This window comes from Lissotriton vulgaris, chromosome 1_1, assembly GCF_964263255.1.
Source record: "Lissotriton vulgaris chromosome 1_1, aLisVul1.2, whole genome shotgun sequence".
NCBI classification, from domain to species: domain Eukaryota; kingdom Metazoa; phylum Chordata; class Amphibia; order Caudata; family Salamandridae; genus Lissotriton; species Lissotriton vulgaris.
In genome coordinates this window covers 316166518-316184388 of record NC_141685.1, presented here as the reverse complement: position 1 = coordinate 316184388, position 17871 = coordinate 316166518, and the positions used below count along the sequence as shown (strand labels likewise).

Sequence of the window (17871 nt, the reverse complement as noted above, 5' to 3'; positions counted from 1 at the left end):
TGTGTGGCCTGGACGGTCCTTGCGTGTGATTTTATAGTCTTCAGGGATGGCAATGGTGATGTCTGGGGCGGAGGAAGCGTTCATCCATGTTTCTGTTAGGAAGGCGACGTCTGGAGAGATGGTGTCTAGTAAATTCCATAGGTCAATGGCGTGTCTGTGGACCGAGCGGGTGTTGAGAAGAATGCATTGTAGGTGGTTGGGGTCGGGAGTCTGTGGTGTGGTTGTAGCGGAGATGTTGTCGGTGCCGCTGAATTTGCAGGAGTAGCAGGAGAAAGGTCCATGGGTGTGTCCAGGAGCTGCTTGGACGCAGTTGGGGGAGCGGCCGGGGTTAAGGGCTAGGAGGGTGGCGGCATTGTAGGAGACGCGGGAGGGCTGGACAGCGCGAGGGGCAGGGGGTCTGGCGCTGGGCGCGGTCCAGGCGCGGACGGGCGTAGACGGGCTTACCTTTGGCGCACCTTCGGCGCGAATGGGGCGCGGTCGCTGCGCGTGAACGCTGCACGCTAATACTCCTGTCATATAAGGTGGTGAGGGGGGGAGGGGCGAGGGAGGGTCAGCTGGGAAGGCGGTGCGCGCTAATACTCCTGTCATATAAGGTGGTGAGGGGGGGAGGGGCGAGGGAGGGTCAGCTGGGAAGGCGGTAGCGGGGTGGAGACTAGGGCAGGGCTACCAACAACAACAACAACAAAATAGCCGGCGGCCTTACAGGATCGAGTATCAGCAAAATAATGCAATAAGTCTATGGTAACGTCAATAACATCAATAGCGCGCAGCGCAATGCGGCAATGAAAAGGTAATGCCAGGCAGGCAGCAGTGAGAGTGATAAAGTATAGTCACAGCAAGCAGCGGAGCTGCGTTAAAATCAGACGTTAAGCTGTGATACACAGCGCTATGCAGTAATGTCAAAGCAGAGCCAGGCAGCTATATAGTTGCAGTCACAGCAAGCAGCGGAGCTGCGTAACGATACCACACACTGAGGCGAGGCGGGTCAGGGAGCAGCGTGGGGAGCGGCCGTGTCCGCAGGGAGCAGGACGGTCACAGCGCGTTAGGGTTAGAGTCGCGGAGGTAGTGATTAGCGGGAGGGAGGGTCAGCTGGGAAGGCGGTAGCGGGGTGGAGACTAGGGCAGGGCTACCAACAACAACAACAACAAAATGGCCGGCGGCCTTACAGGATCGAGTATCAGCAAAATAATGCAATAAGTCTATGGTAACGTCAATAACATCAATAGCGCGCAGCGCAATGCGGCAATGAAAAGGTAATGCCAGGCAGGCAGCAGTGAGAGTGATAAAGTATAGTCACAGCAAGCAGCGGAGCTGCGTTAAAATCAGACGTTAAGCTGTGATACACAGCGCTATGCAGTAATGTCAAAGCAGAGCCAGGCAGCTATATAGTTGCAGTCACAGCAAGCAGCGGAGCTGCGTAACGATACCACACACTGAGGCGAGGCGGGTCAGGGAGCAGCGTGGGGAGCGGCCGTGTCCGCAGGGAGCAGGACGGTCACAGCGCGTTAGGGTTAGAGTCGCGGAGGTAGTGATTAGCGGGAGGGAGGGTCAGCTGGGAAGGCGGTAGCGGGGTGGAGACTAGGGCAGGGCTACCAACAACAACAACAACAAAATGGCCGGCGGCCTTACAGGATCGAGTATCAGCAAAATAATGCAATAAGTCTATGGTAACGTCAATAACATCAATAGCGCGCAGCGCAATGCGGCAATGAAAAGGTAATGCCAGGCAGGCAGCAGTGAGAGTGATAAAGTATAGTCACAGCAAGCAGCGGAGCTGCGTTAAAATCAGACGTTAAGCTGTGATACACAGCGCTATGCAGTAATGTCAAAGCAGAGCAAGGCAGCTATATAGTTGCAGTCACAGCAAGCAGCGGAGCTGCGTAACGATACCACACACTGAGGCGAGGCGGGTCAGGGAGCAGCGTGGGGAGCGGCCGTGTCCGCAGGGAGTCCTATTGATCACGTTTAGGGCCTATCATTCACGAGGGCCTAGCTACCTACTGAGGATGTTTAAACGATACTTACCCTCGCGTAACCTGAGGTCCTCAAATGCAAATCTGCTCACCATCCCCACCTTTAGGCTAAAAACCAGGGGAGGAAAGGCCTGGAACAAACTCCCCCTGCCTCTTCGTCAAATCACCCTTGAATCAGCCTTTAGGAAGTCACTGGAAACCTGGGTCTTTAGCCTTCACATTATGCAAAAGTTTAATCTGAAGTGGTAAGTCCCCCATGATTAGCAGTTGAACCCTTTCTTGCTGGTCTTCTCAAAGCGCCAAGATGCTCCGTGGAGTGATAGTTGCGCTATATAAAATAACACTTACATTACATTACATTACAATGTTTAGGTACCATGTCAATCTGCCATGTAATGAGACTTCTAGGCCTGCAATGGTTGAGCTGGCTTTGGAACATCAAGGGCCTGATTACCCATATAGGTGACATGATAAACAATGGTACATTGAAGGGTGATAAATATCAACTATTACAAGTTGTTGGGGAATAACATACAGATAGTGTTAACGCACCAAAATTGTTAAATTTCGGCAGGTTTGATCGATAATTATCAGATACGTTCAATACCTAACAACCTGTAATTCCAACTTGTGCGTGAAAAGTGGTTTACTAACAGGACAGAACTTAACTAGCAACTCGTAATCAGGCCCTAGGATGCCAATCTCATAGCAAAAACTGAAAATCTTGTTCAGTCATTTTTTATCTGGTTTTTCAAATTTGAAGAAACACATTCGTAGTAGAATTTTCCATGTCCAACATTTACTTCTCATAAACGGATCCATACTTATCTGCAAAATTATTTGAGGATATCTCTGTTCTGGAATCCTATCAACAAATGGGCAATACCTTCCCACGCTACCAGTTTTATAAGGCATGTGTTTAAACAAGCTCTGAGGATTTAAACAAATTGACTACAATCCTCTTTCACTAAGCCCGTATTTAGGCACACCCTCAATTTAGTTTATTTTGGAAGAGAATGATTTTCTATATTTGGATTAATTGCAAAATACTACATTTGAGACAAATGGCAATTCATGGGTAATTTGTGTAAGAAAGTGTGTATCAATTCTGAGGTAAGTAATTACATTCACACAGAATACTCATACATCTGCACCTACTCTGAGGCAAGGTGTTAATTTATAAGTTTTGGGAATTCGCATATATTTCCAGTACTACACCAGGAAAGCTGAGCCGCTCACCAGTTTCCATGCGTTCTACATGGCAGCTTATGTGACATTTGCTTTTTTCTTGTGTGGAGGTGTACAGAAAGAACAACTCCGAATTACTGAAAGCAGCCCACTGTACAATATTATTTCTTTTTCGCTTTTACCTCCACAAGGAAAAATCTTTTTCAATGCAAATCCAGTTTTGTGGTGTTTCACTCTCTTAATGACCAGGAAGTGGATTTACACCACCTTTTTCCAGTAGCAAATCTTCAACCATTTTCAGAACAAAAGAATGATTGTTGGCATTTACATACTCTCAGTGTAAATAACCAATCACTCCTCGCCTCTTTCAAACAGTTTACTACTGAACAATTTGTATGCAGTTGTATCGTTCTGAGAATGTCTGGCAGACATAAATGGAGTCATTTTCTTACCACGCGCGTTTATAGTTGTAAATGATATTATAAATCATGCCCAGTGTCTACATAGAGCTATTTCTCTCTTGAAAGAGCAAGAACCGCCTAATTCTTGGTCTTGATTCTTGGTCTTGCATTTACAGTTCTTACACATCAAAGATGTTCTATCAATAACGTAACTCAAAAAAATTAATTCATGAAACCAAAAACCTAAACACATTTAAGTAAACATGGAAAAGAAACAATATGCTCTAAAAGGGGTGGATACATGGCTAAAATGTATGATAAATTTGCCATATTTTTTTTAAAAAACCATCACAATGATATTTGAAGTGCCAGGACATAAACATTAACAATTGTTTGGTAAAAAACCTCAGATTGTGCAGCTTGGCAAATGCTTACCGTGTGTCCTGCTTCTTCGAGAAGCTTCTTAGTTTCATGAACCGCTCGTTTCATACTGGGAAGTGCTGGAAAATGGCTCATATTGTCAAAATAGCCAATCCTAAGCGGTTCTGAACTGGAATAAATCTGGAATGACAGGTTGCCGTTGTTTAAAATGCAAGTTTCACTTTAGTAAAGGAAATGGCTTACATTTCCCAAAACTATATTTGAAAAATAATGAGTTTTATTTTCTCCTGAGCATCTTGGTCTTTTGACAGTCATCATATTTACCTGGCAAATTCTTCACACTCACTTGTCTATCATAATAAATGTAATAAAACATAGTTTCAATATTCTTCAGTTATCCTTTACCATGCTTACATTTTAGGACTATGCTTGGAATTAAATATGATAGGATATCTTCCATAATTCTTCCTTAATTATGTATAAAAACTCTTATAATAAAAACTCTTAAAAATAGGTTCATCATTTGAAATGTTGTCAGGACTGGATGCTAATGTTATGTGTTACTTCCACCCTTTACTGGCATAGAAGCAAAGGGATCCTCCATACAGTTTAACGTTAAACAGTGATGAAACAAAAATAAAACTCCCATGAGTCCTAGGGCCAAAGACAAAGAGTATGATCATGGGCGTCCGCAGAAATGTTTCCTGGGGGGGGGTGGGTGGGGGACATGTTTTACTTCATCACCATCCTCCGACATAATTGAGCACAAGTATTAAATACATTTAAAAAAAAATCTAATAAGACAAAGAGTTTAAATAAACAAAGAAACCAATAGGGGGAACAGGAAAAATCGTGTGAGGCACCACAGCAGACGACCTGGCAACTACAATGAAACAGAGGGAAAAACTAAAAGTGGCCGGTAAAAAGGGAATGAGAAATATATCTCAGTGGATGAGAAGTAATTTTTTACAGTGCAGTGTGGGAAAGACGGAAGTTATGGTTTTCGGGGAAGCTCAAATATTGTGGCCCCCTAAGTGGTGACCTTCAGATCTAGGCACCCCTCCTGCCCCTAAGATCTGCGTGAAAAATGTAGGCATGCGCATTGAACAGACCCTTACCATGAACGAGCATGCTGCTCAGACAGCCGGCTCATGCTTTCATGTATTGGGTCTATTACGCCGTATTCTTCCCTTGCTCCCTGACTCATCCAGTAAGACGCATACCCAGGCACTTGTATTAAGCCGCCTGGATCATTGCAACAGTCTCCTGCTTTCAGCTAACGAGACCGCCCTGGACCGACTTCAGGTTGTCCAGAATACTCCAACCCGTTTGAGCTTGAATGCACTACCCAGGACGGCCTCCTATCCGTTGCTTTGTCAGCTCCACTGGATTTTTATACGGAAACGTGTGCGGTTTAAGGTTTACTGTACCATCCACAAGGCCTTGTCCAACTCTGGCCCCAGTTAACTGGTAGATACATTTATTCCTTACACTCCTCGACGGTCTCTTCGTTCAGAATCTAAACATTTTCTTTCAGTACCTAGAGTCAAACGAGCCAGGCAAGGTGGGAAGTCCCTATCCTATCTGGGACCCAGCTACTGGAACAAGCTCCCGGTACAGCTAAGACAATGTATGGATCATCTTCTTTTTGGGAAACAGCACAAGTCCTTTCTGTTTACCTCTGCCCCTTAACAGCTAGGTTTCTCCTGCTGGCGTCCCGTCTAGAGCGCCGAGATACCCTTCTGGGGGTCGATTCCGGCGCTTTATAAATAAATAAATAAATAATATCAAAATGGTTCTGTTATTAACTTGTGTTTGAAACATTGCTGAGAATTCATTCAACATTTTACAGCTATTATATTGAGTTTGAATCAATATAAGGGTTTATATAACATCTTGTTTTAAATTCTGAATGCATTCTCAACAGTGTTATACATACACGTTAGTAACAGAACAATTTTGACAGTATTTGTGGTTTTAATTTGTTTTAATTGTGGTTTCTAGCCTTTCTCCCCACCACCCTTTAGTGTTATTTGTAACATGTATGTCAGATGGATAACTGACATGGTGGCTGAGTGGAATGGCAGGGGTGCTATTAAACTATAGAACCTAGATTGAAGGGACCAGTTACCCCTCTTCAACTGGTCTGACTCTATACCACTAAACAGTTTGCCCTGCCTCTGGGCCAGGGTAGGATCATGGTCGGTTGCTGCTCTGAAGGTTCAAAGGTCAGTCTCAGGAGGGTTGCTTTAAGCAGTCGTCTTGTAATATTATTTTTTAAATGCTTCACATGGGTAAATGACATTGTCATTTACAAGGCCAATCGCTCTAACGCTCACGAATCCGCAACTGATTGCATTGCAAATGCTTGTTTTTTGTTGTGAGCCCTGCGGGATGCTTTGCGTTTCATTCATGCAGGGGCAGGGCTCACTTCACACCTCACACCTCACACCTCACACCAGTTCAAGTGTCTGCCTAACGCTGTTTTCATATAGATGCAGCGATTAAGCAAAGAGAAAGAGATGCAGGGAAAGCTAATCGCTGCCACAAACCCTGCCCTGTCATGTTGCTGTTTCAGCACATGGCAGCCAGACCAGGAGAGCCCCTTCCGCCTTGTGTCTTTCACGGTTCACCAAGTCTTCGAACCCAAATGGAGGGGGTTGCCACCTTGAACAATGACACCATTTCAAAAGCATGATGGACTTGTGGGGGGGCCCTTAGATAGACGTGGGGCCCTGGGCAGCTGCCCACACTCCCATGCCTAGGGCCAGCCCTGACTGGGCCCGCACCAGACGCACCGGCGATCCAGGGGGGGCAAGCGCCTCCCCTTGCTCCCCCTGCCGACGCCCATGAGAATGGCCGATAATGCTCACAGTGTTGAAACTGCCATAGTTTTTAATTGAAGTTGAAGTTCCATAGCAGCTAGAATAAACAAACACACAAAACTGAAAATAAAACTGATGTAAAACAAGCATCTATAACAGCCATACACGGACTAAGTCTGAGCAAATATTGGTTTACAATTGAACATAAACATAGGCTACTCCACTAGCATACATAATGCAATAAATTAACCAGCCATATACTCCCTCACTGCCCCCAATATTTCTAATCCAAGCTGCCTCTTCCTAAATCCCTTCAGAGCAAGCGTGAGCGCAAAATCCGTTCCGCTTGCGGATTTCGCAGATTTTCGGTAAATCCGCAATCTGCGAAATCCCGCGAATTTACCGAAAATCCGCGGATTCGGGGGGCAAAAGTTCAAGCCTTCAAGCTTGAAGTTGCTGTAACTATTTTAGGATGGCGCCGGCAAGCTCTCAGCGCCATCCTAAAATAGTTACTAAGTTAGCTTCAACAGGAAGCACTAATAGATAAAATAAAGCAGGTGCTCAAGCACCTGCTATATTTTATCTATTAGTGCTTCCTGATGAAGCTAATTTAGTAACTATTTTAGGATGGTGCTGGTAGCTTGCCGGCGCCATCCTAAAATAGTTACAGGATTATGGATGGACAGTTCACTCAAGGGACCCCTGTGCACATCGGTGTGCATAGTAACACACACATGGCCGCTGGAACTAGTTGAAGCTAAAATTCAGTGACTCATTCATCAGCCCAAAAACAATTGTGAGCGTCGTCGAGGCTGGGCAGGTGTGCCTTCTTCCCAAATCTACAGTCGAAAATCAGCTGTGATGCTGGATAGAGGCCTTTGTATCCTTGACTTTCACGAGCGCAATCCTCGTGCTGTTCCTGTGACCAGGAGCTTCTTTCTCTTGATCTGCTGCTCTGATCGGTCTCTGACCTTTTATACACACAAGAGGCATGGGAACTCGCATGGAAGCCCCGCCCATTTGGCCCCGCTCACACACTCGCGGTGTGCACCGTCTTCCCGCCATTTACCCACTATGATGGACAGCTCACTCAAGGGTCCCCTCCGCCCTTCGGGGCGATTGCATAGTAACACACACATGGTCGCTGGAACTAGTTGAAGCTCAAATTCAGTGACTCATTCATCAGCCCAAAAACAATCGTGAGCGTCGTCGAGGCTGGGCAGGTGTGCCTTCTTCCCAAATCTACCATCGAAAATCAGCTGGTATAGAGGCCTTTTTATCCTTGACTTTCACGAGCGCAATCCTCGTGCTGTTCCTGTAACCAGGAGCTTCTTTCTCTTCATCTGCTGCTCTGATCGGTCTCTCACCATTTATACACACAAGAGGCACTTGAACTCGCACAGAAGACCCCCCCATTTAAAAAGCCCGCAAAATCCACGAATCCGCAAATTCGCGGATTTTGCAGATCCGCAAATACGCAAATTCGCGGATCGTGGATCCGCGAAATCCGCCCATGCTTAATACAAACTATATTCCAAATTATAAGCATTCAGAAACTTAGCCCGCCAGAGATCGAAAGATGGGACCTCCCGCTGTAGCCACAACGGTGCAATTATCAACCTGGCAACGTGGCCATAAATATTAAATACCGGTGCCTATATAGTAAGTATGGGCGGAAAATTCGTTCCGCTTGGGGATTTTCCAGGATTTCGCGAATCGCTCAAAATCGCACGAAATCGCGGCAAAATCCGCAAATTCACGAGCGGGGCAAATTTTGCTCAGGAAGCACTTACAGGGGGACAGCAGGTGCCCAAGTTGAAGCTAATTTCTTTGTAACTATCATGTGCTTTGTCAAGGCTGGGCAGGTGTGCTTTCTCCCCATATCTACCGTCGAAAATTAGCTATGATGCTTGATGGAGGCCTTTGCATCTTTGACTTACACGATTGCAATCCCCGTGCAGTTCCTGTAACCAGTAGCTTCTTTCTCCTCATCTGCTGCTCTGATCTGTGCCTGACCTTTAATACACACAAGAGGCATGTGAACTCGCAAAAAAGACCCCCCCTTTTGCCCCCTCCACACACTAGCGGCGTGCATTGTCTTTCCCCCCTTTACACACTATGATAGACAGCTCACTCGAGGGACCCCGGTGCCCTTCGGTGCGATGGCAAAGTTACACACACATGGTCACTGGAGGCAACTCTTCTGGCCCTATGCAGCTGTAGTGCAGGAAAAGCACTATACATTTACCCAACGAGGGAGCACTTACTGATTTGCCAGCAGAAAGTACTCCAGTTAAGTATGGTGCAAAATCGCAAAAAAATCCATGATTTCACGGGGAAATTTGCGGATTTTTTAGCGATTTCGCGTGAATTCGTGAACCGCTGATTCGCAAAATTCGCCCATACTTACTATGTAGTGGCTGTCACTCCTCAACCTCCTCCCTATGCCAAGCAACATCATGGATTGAGAGATTTTAACCCCATCTCCAGTTATTTCTGTCAAGAACTTCTCAATAGAATCTAGCAAAGGGTCATGGCCCTCACAAGCATAAAAAACATGAACAATATCAGCGCAATCTTGAACACTACGAAAGCACCTCCCATCATGCTGTCCTCCCTGTCAGGATCCAGCTGATGCGCCTGCCTAGATCAGAATCAAGAAGCCCGAAGAACTTTGGACTACAGGTCCCAGAAGGCTTAGGGGCATATGAGGAGATTACTTAGGCAACACGCGCATACGTAGCCGTGCGAGTAATTTTGTACTGGAGTCCTCGGCGGTCCATGTGGAAGACGCCGACTCAAGAAAGTGCTGTTTGTTTCATCGGGTGCATAGAGCGAGGTTTCCACTCAAATTGCAGAGGAGTCAAAGCTAGACGGAGAAACAGCATCAGGGAAGAGAGAGGAGCGGCTGCTCTTACTCTCGGTTCGTGAAACCTTGCCGCGCTATCAGCGGTACTGCTGCTGACTGCTTCGTGAAGTAACGGAGGGTCAGAGCCCCTACAGACTATAAAGCCACGCATTCAGCGGAACTGCTGGGAACTGCTTCTTGGAATCAACTGAGGGTTCCGGTATCTTGTTTGTTTTCACTGACAGTAAATCACTGACAGTAAATCAGAGTCTATCATTAGAGGAAGCGTGTTGATCTCCCGAGAGGAGGAGTGCTTGGGATTAGGTTTGAACTAAAATACAAACCCATGGAATGGGTGTTGATTCCCGTAGAGGAGCGCCAACGTTTGGTTATTTAAAACACAAGTAGAATCCGTTGGAAACATTGTACTCTGGCTTATGCCTCTGGAGAAGTTCCACCGGGAGAACTTAATGTACACTGGTTTGTGACTAAGACTACAATGTTAGTTTAAAAACATAAGGAAGGGATAAATCATCATCTTCTCAGATGAAGTAATCAGAGAGCAGGCTGTGCAGGTTGATTATAATCACTGGAAGTGATTCTGTTTTTGGTGCTGTTTTGTCTGGCAGAGGATCTGCGTTTAAGGTACCATATTCTAGCGAGAAATACTGAGAGTCGCATTTGGTGGTGGAATGTGAGGTGTGTGCTAATCTTGTTCTGCTTGTGTTTTGCAGATCCCTTGTCCCTGCTGTCCCTTCCCGTCCTTTGTCCCCTGTCCGATCCGACCTGAACTCAGTGTACTTCAGCTTAAGCGGAACCCTTATAGCATCACATCGATCCTGAGGAGCAAGAGGAGCATAACACTCCCCACTTCATCATTTTTGACGGGGTATGATATAGATTAAATATCATTTTATAATGTTGGCTGCGAAGATTGGCTGCGCACAAGATCCTTCCAGCCCAGTCAACAGATTCTTCCAGCGAGATTCCGGGGTTCCCCAAAAAGGTTTTCCATTTCGAGTTATACTTTTCTAGGTCACTAATTTGTAGATACTTTAAAAATTGCATAGAGGGTAGATGGTATTATCAGCTAGATCAGTAAATGAACATACCAAACCATCCTCTAGACGAAGATCCCCTAGTCGGATTTTCCCCTCCTTCTCCAACCAGTTGCCATCTGATCCCATAAAATCGAGGGGAGTACACCAACAGAGTTAATAGGGGTATACATAGAAAGTACTGGAATCTCAACACTCTTTCGTACAATGTTCCACACCTTAAGCAAGGCATTCAATACCTTAAATAGTGTTCTTTTAAAATAACTGCCATCCACCCTGTTGAAAAGGTAAAGCTTAACCTCTGGCCCTAGAATCATCTGATAAATGGAAGGGGCTTCGGCTGGATTACTAACATCTTCACCAGTGAGTAGCAAACAAACATTATCCAAAATACAAGCAAAATCCGGTATAGACCATCTTCCTTTTTCTCAAGGTAGAGTCATATATCTGGCCACTCTACGGGTTTGCCCGGGGGCCCATAAATATCTGAAACAGAGCGATTGTAAATATTCAATTTGTTTTTGAGGGATCTCTAGTGGGACGGCCCTGAAAAAGTACATTACATTCATTTTCAGCACATTCGCTCTACTTACTAACGAGAGATGGAGATTCTCCCACCTTTCAAATGATCTTTTCACTCCCCAAATAATATCCCCCCAGTTGACCTCAATGATTGCTTGAACAGAGGTACGGATCTTAATACCCAGGTATGTGGCTTCCTTAACACATCTAACATCTCCATCCATTGCCTGACTTTTGCATAGTACATGGGTTTTTGCAGAATTAAGTTTATAGCCCGAGGCCGCCCCAAATGTCTTTGCCAAAGACTCTACTTCACATATTGCAAGTCTAGGATTAGAGGTGACGATGGCAATGTCATCAGCATAGGCCAATAACGAATAAGAGTCTTGTTGTACTACGAAAGGCGGAATCTTTCTACGTTGTTATAACATAAGAATAAAAGAATTAATGTATAACCAAATAAAAGTGGTGAGCAAGGACATCCCTGGCATGTGCCTCTAGAGATCGCAATAGCCTGAGAGTAATGTCCCATTGAGCAGATTTTAGCAGACAGACAAAATTAAAGGGCCTTTAGTGCCCTTATGTAACCTTGCCCAAAGTCCATTTGTTGCAGTCCCCTCTAGAGGAAATTCCACGAAACCTGGTCAAATGCCTGTTTGGCATCCAATAAAATCAGACCTAATACACGGGCCTCAGCCTGTAAAATGTCCAAAGGGTTATTACTTTGCGCTATTTAAGCAAGACTATAGATGGTATAATTTTTGGCAAACACGTGGCCAATATTTTCGCCTAAATTTTGCCATCAGCATTCAGGAGAGAAATTGGGCGGTATGATCCAGGTAATACTGATGGTTTCCCCTTTTTCTTGAACACACAAATATTAGCTTCAGAACAGGTTCGTGGAATCCTTCCTTTTGGCGCCATTTGATTCATTAAAGAAAGTTTTAAAAACTTCCAAAGGGGGCTTGTCAGGTCCTGCAGCTTTCCCTACGGCCAATGCGCCAATAGTCTGCTCTAATTCCCACATTGAAATTGGCTCCTCAAGTCTTTTAACATCCACTTGGTCTAGCTGGCCCCATAGCATGTCTGGTGATCCCATTTCAATTAAAGACGGATCCCCAACCTGGCTCTCTGTATACACTTTAGTATAAAACTCACGGAATACTCTGAGAATTTCCTGGAGATCTGATACCACTACACCCGCCTTATTTTAAATCCCCTTTATCCTTTGTTTCTCATCTTTAGTTCACAATTTCTGCGCTAAACATCGTCCTGTAGATTCGCCATATTCATAACATTCCTTTAAAAAAAATTGGTATTTCATGGCAATCTCCTTACTCCACTCAAGGTTAAATTTGGCCTTACATCTTGCTAAATTATTCAAAGGCACAGTGGTATTATCTAGAGCAACTAAGGCAGTGACTAAATCCTCTTCAGCACACTTAAGGGCACCGTACAGGGACTGCAATAGCTGTCTAGCCATTTTAGAATTTAAGAACCCAAAACTCTACGTTTCCCCTCTCAATCCCACTTTAAAAGTGTCCCAAACCGCCCCCCAGGATGCTGAATGTCTGTTTGAAAAAAATCCTTTATCCAGAGCCTGATATGCTCAACATATTTTTCATCCTACAGATTCTTCCTGTCGAATATAAACAATCTGGGGGGTGCACTTCTAGTAATCAGCGGGATTTCTCCTAACAGGGGTGCATGATCCAAGGTCACCCTTGGATATATACTAATTTTCAATCCAGTAAAGACTGCCGATGGTGCAAAAAAATAATCCAAACATGCCTATTATGAGGGTGCGAATGGAACGTGAAGACTGAATTATATCTATGTAGGCTGCTCCATACATCTAATATACCATAATCATTTATTAATTGTAATAAGGCCTTGTTAACCCGGGGTTTCCTGCCCTTAAAACTACGCCCCCGATTTTGGACATCTTACCAAGTCAAATTTATATTAAAATCCCCACAGAGCAGTAGAGGGGTAGGCCATGTAGCAAGCTCGACATTGAAATATTCCAAAACTAAACCTTCATCTAAGTTAGACCCGTAATTGGTAAACAAAGTAAAAGTTCCACCCCCTACTCTGCATTCCACAATAGCCCAGCGCCCCAGATTGTCGGTCAAAATACGCCCTGTAGTTTCAATATAAGATCTTGCCAATATACTTGTCTTCCTTGAGGTTGCCAGTACCGTATACCCTAACTCTTCTAATACCTTACGTTTAGCCCATGGGATATGTGTCTCTTGCAGACACACCACATCTGGCTGAAGAACCCACAACTCTCTAGAAACCCTCTGCCTTTTGTTATAATTGTTTAATCCGCACACATTCAGTGTGCATAATCAGAGACCTACGTTTTCCATATTTTTTGCCATATTTTCCCAGTTACCTGGTTAGAAAACCCAAAATACAAAATGCCAAAAATCCTAACCACACCTTTTTTTATTTTAATCAATATTTCTTTGCTGCCATGTAACTTCTTTTTTCTTTTGCTCTGTCACCTACCACCCCCTACCGACTCCCAGCCCCCACTCCCCTCACTACTCCATCAACCCCCCCCACCACCCTCCCCACCTCAAGGCTTTAGCACTATCAGTCCGGGAGATGACAAGCTCCCTACACCCAATGTGCCCCCCACCTTGTGTGTTCTCCCCCAGTAGCAAATGACTGACAAACCAAAGAGAGCCCAAGAGAACCATAAGAAAGGGTTTTAAACCAAACAAATCACTAAATCAGATTCCCTTTACCTAAAAAAAAACCACAACCCACTGGGGAGGTTTGATCATTAAGAATCAAATCGAAACCCTGCTTAAAGAAATATATTAATCAACCTAATAGGATAATGCAACATTTTTATCCAACTGTGAGTGTTTGCAGATAATAATTCGCCTGAATTTCCAAGGTGAAGTACAGAGTATTCCCCATATAGATGACTTTAAGCTTAGCTGGATGTAATTAGAATGCCTCGGCCCCCTTAGACTGAAAAGTTGCCATGAATCGGTGGAGTTGCCACCGCTTCTCTACCGTCTGGTGTCAATAGTCAGGCCTGACAAAAAAATGTGATTCCCTTTCCAGCTTTTTTCCTATCAGGGCGGGCCAACTGAGATAATAATAATAATCCACATTTGTAAAGCGCGAACCATCACCCGTTAGGGTCTTTAGGTGCTGGGGGCCGTCTGGAAGATTAAGCAAGCTATTGCCCAGAGGCACATGGTGCTGGGCTAAACTGCCGCCGGTCCCGGGGATCGAACAGTGATGCCCAAATTCCGGAGTCAGTCACCCAGGCCACGGCGCCACACCTCTCCCTCTGAGAGACAGATTCCTGTGCCAAAAAGTTGTTAAATGATATAAGAATATCCCTGGGTTTAGCCGCCTCTACCCCCTGCCCTGCCCGAGACCGGATAGAGAAAGGAAATCGATGGGCTCTCTGTACTTCTCTCTGCCAATCCCCTTGAGTTAAATGTGGAAATGTCTCAGTAAACAGCTCAGTAATACATTTCCGAGGGTCTGAGCCTGCAATTCCCTCGGGGATCTGAAGCACTATCAAATTGTTCCGCCGAGCCCTGTTCTCCAAGTCGGCCAACTTCCATAATACATCATCCTTTCCTGCACTTAAAGTCTCGTTCACTGACTTCTGCTAGGCTAGTTCATCTTCCAGCTGGGAGATACGCGATTCTGCCCCGGTGATTCTTGCAGTAAATTCTGAACATGCTTTACCAATGCGTCGCATTGAATTTTACAGTCGCATTGAATTTTACAGTTTGCGGCAGACATTCTGAGTCCTCAAACTTTCCGACCGCGTGTCCTCCCTGTGGGTCATAATTGTTTTATATATGAGGCTCAGAGATACATCTTCAGTTAACTCCACTGATGCATCGGGCGGTCTTTCATTTACATAGGATACAGTTCCTGCTGGGCACTGGGAAGTTATCTTACTTGTCGCCACTGGGGAGTGTGCATACAAATGAGACCCTTCAGTCTTTTTCTTTCGCATTGTCTGTGGGCTTCTGACGATTCACCTCCCATATCCTCAGAATTTAATAAGCTACAGTCAGTCACCTCATCATCATTTGGCTCTGTGCCTGAAATGGTTTGTTTCCTTCTGTCATTCCCAGGTATGTCTGAATGTCCTGAATGATCTGATAACGAAAAAAACTTCTCAACAAGATCAGCCAATTTGGCCTCCTTCTCTAACAACTCCATACTAACCGAGTCTGTTCTCATAAGGACCCCACTTATACTAGCCACTTGATCCTTACTGCCTGCCAGAAGATTATCGTCCATATGAATCTTAAAACTTCCAGTAGATTCACTAACTTGGGTAGTAAGTACCGGGGGCCCCCATCTCTACTACCTACTTCAGAGGGATTGCCAACATGCAACTCATCCATCGCTGCCTCATTGTCAGGCTGTTGTACCACAGTTGCCTCTGTCAAGTCTGAAGTAGGTTGGAGAGCCCCTTCATTGCCCATTACTTCTTGTGTAGTGTCCATGGAATGGTCCTGAGCTCAGCAAGTTTCCACTTTCTTTCCTGCTTTCCCCATTGGAAATAATTGTGGGATCGTGCCTTTCCCTCGGTTACCACTCTCCGCCGTATTGAGAGTGCCTCCACTCTCACCTTTGGTTGATTTGCCATCACTTTTCTCAGATTTTTTGCCGCCCTGCGGGTCCAGCACTTTCTCCACAGCCATACTGTCCCCAGTGCCAGTGGATGCCGCAGTAGTAGAGACGACGGGGCCAGCAGCTTCTGAGTTGAGCTTTCCCTCTGCCACCATTAGGAGGCATTTTCCACACACTGCAGGGCCCCATGGAATACCAAATCTGCACAGCTCCAGTACCCGAATTGCCGACTCCAATCTCCGCCTGAACTCCTGCTTGAATCGGAGTACCAGCTCGACCTCTCCTGGCCGCTCCTAGCCCTGCAACAATGTATCCAGTTCGCGTTTTGCAAAACAGGGAGAAAGCGGCCGTAAGCAGATGAGACATGGCGTCCCTGCCGTTCGTCGAGAATCAAGTTCAAAAGTAAACACTCGGTACTCCATACATTACAGTAAGCATTTTTTCATTATAATCCGGCAAAAGCTATCAACTATATCTCTTGTGTTTCCATAGAGAAAATCATCGGTATATCCTCACAGGTGTGGGAGGTCGGGAGCAGCCGGCTCACCCGTCTGAGCCAGCGATCTCCATCTTCAGTCCTTCCTCTTTCTTGCTGCTTTCTGGCTGCCTATTAAGTGCCTTAGGCCCTGATGTATGCAATGTCATTGTTGGTAAGGTTCCAATTTGTAACATCAGAACACTTTTGACCACAAAATGGCATTTTCTAATTCACAAAACCCAATTAGCGATTTGGTAATATGCTGCTAAATCTTACTGAATCACTAATTGGGTTTGGGAATAGATACCGAATCGATATTTGGAAGGGGCGTGTTAAGGGCGTTACTTCCAAACACAGATTCCTTTGGGGATGTATTATTATTTTACAACCAAAATCCGGTCACAAAATATTATTTTTTACTACTTCTTTTAAAGAGGTGGTAAGCCATTCACAAATAGTAAGGGGGCCACAGGGGACCCCTTCTTCTTTGTGAATGTGCATAACATTTTTTTAATGAGCAGGCAGTCGTCCACGAGACCAGTGCATGCTTATAAAAAAGGCTTGTGCAAGTGTAATTGTTTTTATTTTAAACGCATCCTGTTTTCCTTTTAGGACTGTATTTAAAAAGATTGCTCCATTTAAAACCATCAAAGCAGGAGGTCTGATGACCCGAATAGGTTACCATGCTTGTCAATGTAGCCAATCATAAGGAGTCTCAATGTGCATTCTACCTTGTGCATAAAATGAGCTAAGTCGAATTGGGACCCACTACGAAACGGTAATTTGGGAACTAACCTACTAAGATTGGATTTGTCAGAAGTCGGTGCACAAATTGCGACCCTTTCTATCAAATTGAGGGGCATATTACCAACAACTAGTGATATTTATCGCTAAGTAGGCTTAGCGGCAATTTTTTCATTGCTGCACATCGCCGGATATTCTCGCTGAGATAACGTGCTATTAGCAACGTTTATCTCAAAAGCGATAATATTTCCGGCGATAGTGGTGAAATCCGTGAATATCGCTGAGAATACAGCGATATTCACGCATTATCGCTAACAGGTTCTTAGCCATTATATCCACCTCCCATTGTATATAATGGCTAAGAACTAGCCTGAGCCGGCGTTAGTTTTTGCAGATATTCGCGCTTAGCGCGAATATTTCCATCGCTATGCCTGCCTTGCTAATAGGCGATAGCGACTGCTTCCTGTCTCTAACAGGTTGAGTACGCCCACTTTGCATGTCATTAGCGATAAATATCGCTGACATGCAAAGCGGGCCCCAAACCGCTTGCTATCGCCTACAAGCTGTTGCTAACTGCTTCTAGCGACAGCGTTCTAATAGGGCGATAAAATTATCGCCGCTTAGCGGCCGAAAACGGCCGCTGAAGCGGCGATATTCACATATCGCCCGCCTTGGTAATATGCCCCTGATTTTGTAGAATCCATTTAAGGAACTGCAAGTGCGAATCGTTACTAGTCCCAATTTACCATTCCTTAAATGGAATCTTTGTACATGAGGGCCTTAGAACTTAGGTCTCCTATTTATTGTTATTCTAATGCATT

General features: G+C 45.0%; 1 protein-coding gene across 1 annotated transcript in view; it reads right to left on the bottom strand.

Moving 5' to 3' along the window:
• LOC147747112 (vitamin D3 hydroxylase-associated protein-like) overlaps positions 1–17871 on the bottom strand; it is a 455455-nt gene that overhangs the window by 306653 nt on the left and 130931 nt on the right. The window contains exon 8 of the mRNA XM_086952363.1: positions 3998–4123. Coding sequence (XP_086808489.1) covers positions 3998–4123 — 126 coding nt within the window. The remainder of the gene's footprint in view (positions 1–3997; positions 4124–17871) is intronic.